General features: G+C 38.5%; 1 protein-coding gene across 6 annotated transcripts in view; it reads left to right on the top strand.

The window, feature by feature from the left end:
- Positions 1-5,005: 5,005 nt before the first annotated feature.
- The window catches only part of taok1a (TAO kinase 1a), a 30,168-nt gene continuing 21,641 nt past the window's right edge, over positions 5,006-13,532 (top strand). For 3 of the 6 annotated variants that reach the window (XM_057838901.1, XM_057838897.1, XM_057838898.1), the window contains exon 1: positions 5,006-5,473. In XM_057838901.1, coding sequence (XP_057694884.1) covers positions 5,466-5,473 — 8 coding nt within the window. In that variant the 5' untranslated portion in view covers positions 5,006-5,465. Of the gene's footprint in view, positions 5,474-5,536; positions 5,560-13,532 lie in introns of those variants that run through there. The other 3 variants (XM_057838900.1, XM_057838899.1, XM_057838902.1) reach the window with 2 other exon arrangements.

Here is a 13,532-nt window from a genome sequence, read left to right as displayed (position 1 = left end):
ACAGTCTGTAGGCAATGTTTTAACCAAATGTTTTTTTTTTAAATTGCAGAAATACAATAAGAGTGAATCAATCGGTGTATCACACAAATAACTGAAAGAATGCGTTGACTTCAGTCGTCCACCAGATGTCCTTAATGTAACATTACTCTGAGTGGCTCACATAGGCACGAAATAACCTATTCTGTTCCAACATAATCGGAGGTAAAGCCTCAAATCCTCATAAGGCTCCACCCGCACACATTCTGTTTTGGGAAAAGGTTTCGAACGATCCTTTATTATTATATTTTTGTTGGAAGACACATGAGACAACCCTGACAGAAAATAAGAGACGTTTAAAGGACATTTCGGTTTAGTTTCGCACTCGTGACGTACGTCATGTCAAAACTTCCATTGACTTCCGGATGACGTTGTCGCTTCGAATTAAAAGCCCAGTTGGGGAACACTTCAAAATTACGTAAACACCGAGTAACAATTATAAAATTTGAGTAGAATCAGACCATTCATTACCTATATCGGTTGTCCTTAGTTATGCTGAAGTTCAAATACATATGTAAATTAGATTATTTCAAGAATAATTCGTCCTTGTTTTCCATTGCATAATCTATGTTAATAAAATACATAATAACAAATTACTCGGTAAAATAAATGAATTGATCAAATAAAATATGGAATGTTGCTCATGTATCTTTTTCATTATTATTTTTAATATTGAATCATCTATTTCTTCTAGATAAAATGATCTAAAATAAATTAACAATACATTATACTGCAGTGGTACCTCTACTTACGAAATTAATTGGTTCTGTAAGTAGTTTTTTAACTTGAAAATTCTATAAGTAGCAAAGCATTTTCCATGTAAATGCCCTAATCTGTTCCAAGCCTCCCAAACTTCAGACATAAATCTTTTGTAATGCATAAAAATGCATCAAAACATATAACAACTACATATTACAATTAGATTACTGCACAATAAACATAAAATCTGAGTTGTGCATAATGTAAAAATAATAAAGAATAAAAGTTAATACACTCATGTAAAGCTGTCAGAGCACTAGGGACGAATGAAGAAGACGCTGGGATACACACATGCACATACAGTCAGGGACAACAGACTTGCAGGGGCCTGGGGACAAGAGACCATTATAGGGCCCACCACCCCACCCCTGCCACTGGCTTGTCACTACAACATACGCAGTACATTTAACGCTTTGCAAGCAATGACAGTGTAAATTTTCAAAATATTTCATTTCAGATTGACAGTTAAATTTAACAGACCGTAATGTGATGTGACACAATATAAACAATTTCCAACCATGTAGGCTACAATACAACTGAGAGTGCTATGCCTGCCTGTTAAGCAAAAAAAACAGTATACCTAAACATCCTGTGCCTGCCCCCTCCACATCCCTGGGGTTATCAAGCCCTCAATTTTTTGACAGCAAAGTCATTTATAACATCACTGAAATCCAGTTTTTGGGCAAGCTCACGCTCAATGGAGAGCATGGCTAGGTTGTTGGCCTGCCCTGTGATATGGTGCAGCGTAGGTAGTTTTTTTTAATTATTATTTTCATTTTATTGAAGGCTCACTCTCCTCCAGCTACAGTCACTGGCAAAGTGAAATGCGTGTGCGGGTCTGTTCAGCCTCGTGCACCTGCTCCCCACAGACTAACATATATCCCTAATCTCCCATCACCTTCTCTCTCGGCTCAACGCAAGCAGCATGTCTTGTCATACCGCATCTCAATAGGCCACAAGCGGCCGTCGACAGACTTGAATCGGGCTTTGGTCACGGTGATCGCAAATTTTTCTCGTTCACCTCTATGTTCTTCATCTCTTTTTCTTTTTTCTTTTCTTTTCTGCATGCCCGATTTATGACGATTCACCATGTTTAGAGTTTATAACAATGTCGGATTTTAATTTCCCGCTTCAGGACACGTACGTAGTGTAGCCTTGAGTGCGCCAGAGCCGGGTCAAATTATTCTCTGCTAAGTCAGGGGGTGGGTGGTTGTGCAAAAAAAGGAAAAAATATATATTTGAAATATTAAATATGATAAAGTTTTTAAGTATATATCGAGTAGAACATAATATTTAATCAGACAATGGTTTAAATATAAAAGAAATATGTGAATGTAAAGTAAAATAAATTAATGGTTATTCAGGGGTCCCTATGGTCCTGAAGCCCGGGACAACATACCCGGTGCCACTTAACCAATTGGATGCCAGGAATGCTAGGCAATAGCCAATGGCAGAGCAGCTATAATATGGCATTATATTTGTGCCACTATTCCGAGCGAGCAATGATAGATTTTGCATCATATCGAGTCAGCCATCAGCCTCCTAGTCTGTGTACTGTAAATTGTCATAATCACAGTTATACTACAACTACCTCACTACTTGTTGCTAGTCACTTATTCATTTTATTCCCAATCTGTGTACCCTGTAATATGTGTTTTTATATCAGTGTTATTGTACCTTTGTTTTATGTGGTGCACTTTGTGGTGAAGGTTTAAATCTCACTGTACTCAGTATATTGACAAATATGGCTTTCTCTTCTATTCAACATATGCTTTTGCACCCGCACATGTTTAACGTTGTATGTACAATAAACCCTTAAAAGGGCACTCATTTAATTCATTTGGTGCCACTGAGGTATAGTGCTAAATTACTAAAAAAAAAAAAAATTAAAAATACATCAATAAATCAATAAAAAAGAATGAGCTTGGCCAACCCTCCCAGTCTAAATGGATTGGACGTCTAGCGCTGTTAATGACATTGAAATATGAGCATTCACAGTCGCACTTCCCAATTTAAATAAACTGGACATCAATCGTTGTTAGTGGCAGGATATGAGTTAAATAGTATGAATTTCAATTATCCCAGTTCAAATTACGGTAATAGGATGTCTGTTATTGTCAATGGCAGGCAATCAGTTAAAGATTATGAAATTTAAAAAAAAAACAACTTTAGAGTTATACAGGGCCATTAACCAGAGTGTATGTCAGTTTTTATGCTTTAATTTTATTAATTTGTTTTATATTAACATTTTCTTACTTTATAATTTCACAGTACTACACAAAAGATTTGGTATTCCTTCATTGGTTTTCTCTCCATATTTCTCAGAAATTAATGGAAATGCACACATTGTTATGAACAAGATATTTTATTTTACTTTACTTCAAGATGGGTGGATGGTCCAAAGTATTTTAACAAAGGGTAAATGGATCATGTGTTAAATGTGCTGTCCAGTCCACATAAGAGGAGTGGATGCTAGGGGTGGGAACCTCTTGGTACCTCACCATACGATACGATTTGCGATACAAAGCTCACGATAACGATTTCATGTAAGGGCGATACGACTATTATTGATACATTGGTCAGGAAATAATTTTAGAATATTCCACAAAACAACTAATAAACAGATAAATACGCTATTTTCATCCTGCTGCTGTGAATTGGAATGAGTTTACACACTAGATGTCCAATCCGTTTGAGCTGGGATCCCTCCCACCTCAAACGAGTGGCGTACCGCACGCATGCTATTTTTAGACCGTGACGTCGTGCCCTCGCATAGAAACAACGTAATTTGTGCTACTTTTCATCGGTAATCTTTCAAAAATGAACATGCCGATCACACATTGCTTTTTTGGAACTTGTAGAAACGACTCTAGACATTACGACACATGAAGGATGTTTTCTTCATACGTTTCTGGAAAACTCGGGAGGAAAAAATGTGAAGACCGAATGAACTTGCGCAGACTTTAACACCAGCTCGGTGAATCCATTCACATTTCATATGAAGTAAACATTTTGTTGGTTGGCATGGTCTTTCAGAGGACAAAGAGGTAAGCCATTTTTATATTTTTAACTTATTTTTTTAGCGTAACCTTGTGCCGTACTGCTTCTGTCTGACAATGAATGACCTGAAAAGAATTACAATGGTATCTGACTGCCACTGTTACCGTTTCTGTTATATATATCTATAAAAAAAAAACAACTTTAGTAAGGGGGAAGTGTAAATAAATTATAGAATTAAGATCTGTTATCAATGAAAAAATTAAAAGTGTTAGTTGGCTGTCACTGAGTAGCATTTGATCGCTACACAAAGCTAACTAAATTACCCCCAAGAACGGTCAGAGACGTAGGACAACCAGAGGATACTGTATATATGAAAGACAGGGCTGATGGTAAAGGATAGCTTGTTGAAACAGGAGAATGTCATTGTCAGTCGCGTAGATAAAAAAGCTAAGACTATGCTTAGGTCGGCTCGTTTTTTTTTCCATCTTTTCAGCCTTCGACACTCAAGCCATCTTCTTTAACTGAACATTTTTATGTTCTTCCACATCTTTGCCAGTGAATTTGGCACAAGGCACATCATTTTCGGAGAGAATTGGTAGGTTTAGCTATGTAAACATCTTCTTCGTACACAATTTCCATTCATTTCCTATTAGGGACGAACGGTGTCTTGTCCCTACTTAGCAACAGTAGCTAATGTCGTGAATATTAATGAGCGGAAGTGACGTGTTGCTTGAGGTACGCCATTGGACATCTGTGGTGGTCAATGGCAACCAATGATTGATTTGGATGGATTTCAGGATGGTGATTTTTGGTCAATTCGTATTGATTTTGGGGCATTTATGGGTCACTTCCCTTTGATTTCGGGGCATTTATGGGTCACCTCCAGTTTACTTTGGGTTACAGAACAGGAAGTGACCCAAGAATCTCCCCAAATGAATAGAAAGCGAGCTGTAAATGCCCTCAAATGAACAAAAAGTGACCTGTAAGCGCCCCAACGATATGTGGATTCTTGGCAGGAGCATATCGATAACCTTTTCTATTTTGATATTTTGTCACACTCCTAGTGGACGCCAGGTCCACTGGACACTTTTTTGTAATTAAGAAGGGTTAAAATGAGTGGTGATTAAAATAAAAGTAGAAATTGCTCAAAAAGTTTTTTATGGCCTGGAATGTCTCCACCTCCTCGTGTGTGGGTCAGATACAGTTGAATGCAACAGGCAGGCAGGGCGGAACTGAACTGTTCCAGTACGTCGAGGCAAGGCGGACACACGGCCCTGAGTTTGAACATCTAGTCGAAGTTAAGCATGGTGACGTCCTCGGCCCTTTTCTGACGTGCACTGCGGACACTATCGTAGCTTGTTTTAAAGTCACTTTTTGTGACCGTTTGAACTTTCCTGACGTCTTTGTCCTCGGCTTGTTTTTTTTCTACTTTTGACGACAAGGGAGGCGACGGAGTCAGCTCGGCAGCCATCTTTGGACCTGCTTTGCCTGGGAGTGAGATTCGACAATTCTGGCAACCCCAGTCGACTGCTTAGGGTGTGGATGCTCTTTTCTATCTCTTTTTATTTTTTTACAACCTAAATGAATACAGTCGTCTTCAAAGGGCAGCCGAGTGACAGTTAAGGAAACGACAAGATTCCGAAACGCTAATTCAGCTACGGGGCCAGGGGATGAGAAGGTACGCAACACATAGTTTTTTTCGGGAAAGTGTTTTGAATTTCACGACATTTCTCCACCGCTTGAGAGCTGGCCTGTCATGGGAGGGTGAGTTCGGAGCTAGCGTAGCTAAGCTACATAGCAAACATCCCCGTAGCTTAGCCACCAAATGTCCCTTATTTTTGCTAAACGGACTCAAAGTGAATTTTGTTCACCTGGAGTAACAAACGCCCAAATGTACAACCGATTTCAGAGATTAGGCGCACCATTGGTCTTGTTTTATCATATGACACACAACTTAATCTCGCTAACGTCAAGTTCGCTGCTAACATAACAGCCAACGCTGGGTTGGTCGAGGCTATGGTTAAAACCACACCATTTCATACACTTTGTAACACAACAGAAGTGAGGTATTTCCTCGAGAGCCTTGCGTAGAAAAGTGACACTGATATAATAATCTCTAAAGCTACTAAGTAAACCCTCACCCGGCGAGGGTTTACTTCGTAACCACAGGTAATCTCGTTTAGTTTGCGATAATTGCTGGTCAAGGTGGTGTGTTAGCAGTATCGCAGATATAACTGCGACATATGTGGGTTGTAATGAGTTTGCTCACACTGTAAGTTCAAAGAGATAAGTGTAAGAAACAAACAAGCCTCAATTTTAATAAAACCGGAATACAACGATTTTTAAATCCCTTCAAACCCACATTCAATCGAATGCCCTTCAAAATAAAAATAAAACAACACTTAACAAGCATTTGGAAACTGAGGCCACATATTTCTGAAGATTTGTTGTAAAATAAGTTTCCCCCATTCTAGCTGGATGTACAATTTAGTTGCCAAAGATTATAGTTCTCCCTTGTCGTAGTTTACGCTTCATAATGATCCATGTAGTGAAAAACTGTTCACAGTGATTGTAAATATTTTAATGTAACAGTGCCTTTGAAGATCACGGGTATTAGTAGTTGGTTTTCAACCTAGCAGCCTAACTAAAGAGATTTACCCTGATCTTAAGATATTTTAATGATATTTTGATCATAAATGATTAAGTCCCAAAAATCCTCATGATTATAGATTGAGAAATGTGGTTTTTGTACAGGAATACTCCTGTTTTACTCAAAGATGAGGTGTTATTTTTTTCAAATGATCTGTTCACCTGTGGTGTTTTGTTGCCTACGCCGTTTTGGAAAGGTGTTACAGACATCAAAATATAAGATTCTGAGATGATATTTTGGGGCAAAATAGTTACCAGTTCAAACATAGTATATTATGTCTTTGTAGTTTATTCAATTAACTATTGGTTGAAAGGATTGGCAAATAATCATATTCCTGGAATTGACATTTGTACTTTATTGTGAGGGTTGGTGAATGTGTGCTTGCTTTCTTGGGTACATAATAATTTGATTTGATTGTTATTCGTCAAACTACAGTGATGTCGTAACATGATCTAAAATGTTTATAAAATCTTATTTTAACACTGTCATACCCTACTAGTTGATTAACATTATCCATAGTCAGAAGTTTTACCCGGGATTCAATTCCACTATCACCATTGTATATATACATTCTGTACAGGATGATGATGCGTAATCCGTCATAACGAACTGTCCTTTGCCACTCTTTGATAGTCTAACTCACCAATAGCAGTTTATTTTCATTCCTATCATCCATTTAGGCCTAATATCAAGATACTAAATTTTGATTGGACTGTGATGCCGCTAATTGCCCAATAGCTGTATGAACAGGAAGTGGTGAGTAATGCCGCATGGCAAAGGCACAAATTGGGAATACCAACCCTCCAGCTCAGTTGTCTTGTCCTGCTGCATTCTTGTGCGAGTGCGTGCTGCTTTGCGAATACTAAAAAAGAATGAAAAGGTTTCTCACTTGAGGCATCTTCTTCAACAATCCCGTGTGTCTGGTGAGGATACCATCCCAGTGTATGACAAAAAAGCTCATTCATTCCGTAACAGTTGGAATTGAAGGACAATAGCCATATAGAAGCACAGTCACCCATATGATAATGAAACCTTAAAGGGGACATGTGCATTATTTTCAGCTTTAAACCTGTTTGCAGGTATCTTAATATGCCTGCGGCCTGCTTTCATCAAAAATATTTTTAATGATGGAGCTGTCTATTTAGTGATCAATCCTTTATAATGGCAGGCAATATTGGTTTACGTAATATGACAACTGTGTTCTTGCTGCCTAATGGAAATCTCTTATGTCTCACTCAATAGTGGGCGTTTGTGGTGACTAGTTGTATGTGTCTACTTTAAGAAAGCCAATCCCAGAGCATTTTGGTGGCTCATAGACACATCGCCAAACAAACTTCCACCTCTTGACCTGTTCTATCGGCAATGTCAAGAAACAATCAATTCAGTGCTGTTCAGTAGAAGCGTTTTGACATGTTCATTTCGGCCGAAGACTCAAAGTGGATCTTTATCCCTCCAACTTTGGCCATTCTGATCATCTCATTGCCTAGGAAAATTGATGAATAACTATTAATTTTAATTATATTTAGCGCAACCATATAATAGAATAGAAAGAAACATTTAATTCAGAGCTGTTGCCTGCTTCTTTTGTGAAAAATTGTGAGTTGTTCAAAGTTGGCAGACAAAAAGTCTGCTTGAAATAAGTGGCCGGTTCTCCATACAGGCAGAGAGAGAAGAGTCTTGTGACTCCACTTCGGATTCGCATTGGTCTAAGCAAGCATCTCTTTGTGATCATTTACAGTCTATGTTGTGTATGGCGGCAGCAGGAGACAGCATAAATAGCCCATGTCAACTACATGAAAGTTTGGAGATAGTGGAGAATTTGTTGACCTCGTCGACACTGTGTCCGCTTTATGTAATTTTGGAAAAACAAGGAAAAGAAACCCACATTTCCCCACAAGCCCACATTAAACATTTTTCACATGGATCGTTTTTGCCCTTTCCAGAGTTAAAGCGGATTTCATGCAAAGATTTAAAAAAAGTCAAAACCCCGTTTTTTATAATTAAAAACAATCACTAGCCCGTGATATATCTGAGTACATGTTTTTCCAGGAGCGTACAGGTTTGACGAGAAGTCCCTTCACTGGAATGCTTTGTCTCAGTTAGGCATCTAACAAGTGAGGCTGTGTGCTGTCACCTCAGGGACTTTTGTCAGGAGGTTACATCGGTCTCTCCAAATGCCGTTTGCGGCGGCGCTGGTGTAAGGTGAAGCTTTTCAGGATACGGGAGTCCTAATCTCATGAATGGTATTGTTTAGAGGCCACTATGACAACCGACTTATCTTGTGATACCCCAGTATGTCCTCCAACCCTGAACCAGACACAATTCACATTAACATCTCGTTTTGTCAATTTGGTTTGCTTGCTTAAGAAGAAATCTAATTCAATACTCAGGAATAGAACAAAAATATATTGTTATTGAACTGAAATCTGAATTTCAATCCATTTCCGTACACTGGACAGTCTCGATTTGTTTGGATTTCATTCATATGCATTTTCCCCATAGGAAATGAGGGAATTCGAATCACCTCCACTGTCACACCTTTTGAACGCTAAATTTAAAATAACTCTTTAACATTCCTAACATTCTTCAAGAAAGTACAAAAATAAAACCAGCAGTGCATTATGTAATACAGCGGGTCCTCTATGTATTGTTCTTTTAAGAGTTTAATTCATTGTGTGGCATTTGAACACTACATGGAGTGCTAGGTGAATGTCGTGGTTGCGTATTTGACGCTCAACTGAATGACAAAATATCTCTGAAAAGTCATCCAGGCATACTCTAAGGGAAGGTAGGTATGATTTAAGTCCTCAACTTTGATGAGTGACAGATGTTTAGCTGTTTGAGTAAGAGGGAATAAATGGATTTCAAATAATTTTTTTTTGACAAACTGTAAAAAACAACTATTCATGTCAGAGGTTTATAGTAACAAACACAAATGCCTATTGCGCCTTAATTCTGATGAGCAGTGGCTCGTGGTCTATATGATGCTAACTTCCTGGTGAACATTGTACTATTGTCAAAATTGACATCCATGTCAAAGATATGCGTTTTGCTTAACCGCAACCCTTTTGAGGCTGTCACATTTTTTCCTTTTTATCACTGGGACACTTCAATGGTGTCAAATTCACTTACGAACACACGGAAACCTACAGACAAAGTAAATGTAAACTAAGTCAACTGTGACGTGTTGAACATTGTGGTCCAACCGCTGATGATTTGATTATTTTTTTTAATAGAGCATTTTGACTGAATAGCCTCGAGCATAAATCTTCAAGAATGAAATTGATTAAAATATTAAACCAATATACGGTATACTAAAAATACCTGAAATCTTTAATATAGTTACCACAAGCCTCTAAACCCAAATTTTACTAAATCTAAGGAAAAAAAATACATATAAGCCACACCTGATGTCATTTGGGATATATACAGAGAAAGATTTGACTGATCTAAATAAGAAAATCTCTCTTAACCAAATGAACTTCATCAACACACTGGTTCGCGTTCTCATCATTCATATGGGGTGGTGTTCTTATTCATATGCACTGGAGTGAAACTGTCATATTGTCAGAGTCCCACTGGTTTGTTCTATTGCCAGCCTGGAACCACAAAAGCACTGAAAGCGCAAGACAAGGTTTTGATCATGTGCATCTCAGCGTAATGAATGTTTAGCAATTTGAAAAAAAATATATAAAGTGTAATAGTGGAGATAATGTTAATAAAGGCCAATATTTACTGGAAGTAGGCTTAATAGCCATTGTCAGACATTTTTAAATGCCTTAGCGACCTAAACGCGAGTATTTCAGATTGTCCCACCTACTCTTCACACATTGGCTACCTACTGTAATATGCGTGTCTATTGGATAAAGAAGCTTTAATGGCTCCAGGAAGTGTGTGCCGATTTTTTAGCTACTTTTGACCTGTTTTGAGTGTTATCAGCCTGTTATCTCTGTACATGCGTGGCCTGAATGATGTCAGTCACAGAAGGGCTGCCCTTTAAGGCAGTGTAATTTTTTTGTGGTCAAATATTTTCTCAGTGTTAGAGTTCTTAGAAATTTGTGATTTGAATATTTAGATTTTTCAACAAACATATTTGACGTGGTCATTTATACTAGTTCTTTTAAATAAAATACACTTAATCTTGACTCTTTAGCTTGCAGCAGGCAGTCCTCATAAAAGTAGCATAGTAACTCGGGGAGGGGACTGTCAGTGTTGGCCCTAACATCTTCTTAAATGTTCTTCTGTAATGGAACCAAGAACTGGACGGGGTCTTTGTAACTTTGAGAGAAATGTGATAACTTTACTATTAAACAGTAACTCAAGTGCTTATATGCTTTTCCAAAACACAATACAAATGGACACTTAAGACACTGATGAGTAGAGCTGGGAATCTTTGGGCACCTAACGATTCGATTACGATTACGATTCAGAGGCTCCGATTGGATTATAAAACGATTATTGATGCACCCCCCTCCTTTTTTTTTTTTTTTTTTTAATAAAGTTTTGTACATTAGTTCCAAAATTGTTAAAAAATACTCTCAGGCTAAACCAAACTACTATTTCAGTATCAAGTTAACATATAGCAGTAAACAAATATACAAAAATAACATTAAATAAAAAAACTCCAGTCCCCATTCTGTATCAGCAGCTTTAAACTACATTCAATTAATTTAATGTTGTGAATCAACCGTTAAAGTTGTTAAAATTGCTCCCGTTATTCCATAATTTCCCTTTTGTCTACTTTTGACATGTGAAAGTTTTAAAACTATTTTAAAGATAGATTCAAGTCAATATTTTACCGATTTAGGAGTATTTTAGATAAAAAGTTAATTAGGTTTGCTTGGAAGGTTCGCTACAACAGCATTGCAGGGAAGTTTACTGCTTTAAGATGGCGGCCGTTTACTAACGCCCGCATCTAGCTTTTTGCAGATGTGCTGCTACCGCTACCGAGTCTACAATCCATCTAGTCCTATATAAATGATATCTACCGTAACATTATGTAGCTTAGCTGTACTTGTAGCAGCTTTTCGGCAGCAGTCAGGTATGTTGTTGTGTTTTTTTATCTCGTGGCATGAGTTGAGTTAGAGCCGTGAGTTGAGCGTTGGCATTACCCGAGGGGCCGGTTAATGAGAAGCATAATGTTTAGCTACTCCCGCTCCGTTCTGTCCCGAAGCCCGCGCGGCGCGCTGAGTGTGTTGTACTTCCGCTTTACTTGGCATATTTCAATAATCGGAATTTGGATGTTTGTGAATCGTTCTCGAATCTTCCACGGCCGAATCGCGAATAATCTAAGAATCGGAAATTTTGCACACCTCTACTGATTAGCATATTCGTTAAATAGTTTAACACTCCGTGCTAAGTAGTAACAGCTCATCAACAAAGAATGCAAACAATGCAATTGGCTTCATTTACTCACATCTGACAGAGGCACACTGGATCTGACATCACAGAGGACAATCTCACTCTCAGTGCTTTGTAATGTTATTGATTCAGCATCCTAACGTGAGTGTAGCAGGGAACTCCCTCTCTTGTTTTAGTAATGGGCACACCCTCACATGAAACAAAAACAAAGACCCAAATGGTACCGCTCATACCTGCTGTCAAAACTAAAATAACAAATTCGTTGGCAACTAATGTATTAATCTATTAATTTTTTCAGGCTTTTTAAAAAGCTACAGTGTATCACAAAATTGAGTACATCCCCCTCACATTTCTGTAGATATTTAAGTATAGCTTTTCATGGGACAACACTGACAAAATGACATAACAAAAAGTGGTCTGTGTGCAGCTTATATAATGAGTTAATTTATTTTCCCCTCAAAATAACTCAAAATATAGCCATTAATATCCAAACCCCTGGCAACAAAAGTGAGTACACACCTGAGAAATTACGTACATCCCTAAATATCCAAATGGAGTACTGCTTGTTATTTTCCCTCCAAAATGTCATGTGACTCGTTACAGGAGTGCTGTCAGCATTGCTGCAGAGATTGAAGAGGTGGGGGGTCAGCCTGTTAATGCTCAGACCATACGCCGCACTCTACATCAAATAGGTGTGCATGGCTGTCACCCCAGGGGGAAACCTATTCTGAGGCTTTAGATATTTAGGCACGGGTTTAGATATTAATGGATATATTTTGAGTTATTTTTAGTGGAAAATAAATTAAATCTATTGTACGGTACCTGACAAGTCTTGTCGCTTGCATACACATGGACCTGAAGTCTCCCTCTAATATATTTGTAATCAATGTTTTCTTACAAGAAATTGATAATTTTAATCCCAACAGGTTTTGGTATAACATTTTGGTGCCAAACAAAACTGTTGAAAAGTGTTCTGATGTTTACAGCTTGGTAAAACCCATTGAGTCAATTTTTGCAAGGACATAAATCTTGTCGCCTTGTCAAATGATGCGCACAATCCCAGATTAGAGCTTCACCTGTTACCAATAATGGATCAAGTAACTCTCAGGTGTGTATAAAAACAACCCCAGTGCACTAGACTGCCCCATCAACTGCAACCTGCCCTCTGATGTGGCAGTCACCTTCAATGTTTCTCAGCGTCAGGTACAGAGGATTAAAAAAAAAATATGAACAGAGTGGAGACGATTTTGACAAGCCCAGGTCAGGCAGACCCCGCAAGACAACTGCTCGGGAGGAGCGGTTGTTTGCTGGAAAATTCAAAGCCATCCCTTTTTCCACTGCTGCAGAGCTCCACGAAACCTGGCCACCTGAAGTCCCCATGTCAACCAGAACAGTTGTCGAGTTCTGTCGAGAAATGGTCTCTATGGTCGAATCGGTGCCCAGAAACCAGCATTAAACAAAAGACAATTAAAAAAACGTGTGGCATTTGCATAGCCCCACAGCCTGTCAATAGAGTGGACGCTGGAAAAGTGGCAAAAGGTGGATTTTTCAGATGAATCTTCCTTTGAATTACACCACAGTCGCAGCGAATATTGCAGGAGACCTACTGGAGCCCGCATGGATCAGAGATTCACTCAGAAAACAGTGAAGTTTGGTGGTGGCAAAATCATGGTCTGGGGTTACATCCAGTATGGGGGTGTGCTGCGCTGAACTCTGGGAGGCATGC

This window comes from Corythoichthys intestinalis, chromosome 6, assembly GCF_030265065.1.
Source record: "Corythoichthys intestinalis isolate RoL2023-P3 chromosome 6, ASM3026506v1, whole genome shotgun sequence".
Lineage (NCBI taxonomy): Eukaryota > Metazoa > Chordata > Actinopteri > Syngnathiformes > Syngnathidae > Corythoichthys > Corythoichthys intestinalis.
This window is presented reverse-complemented; position numbering and strand designations above follow the sequence as displayed.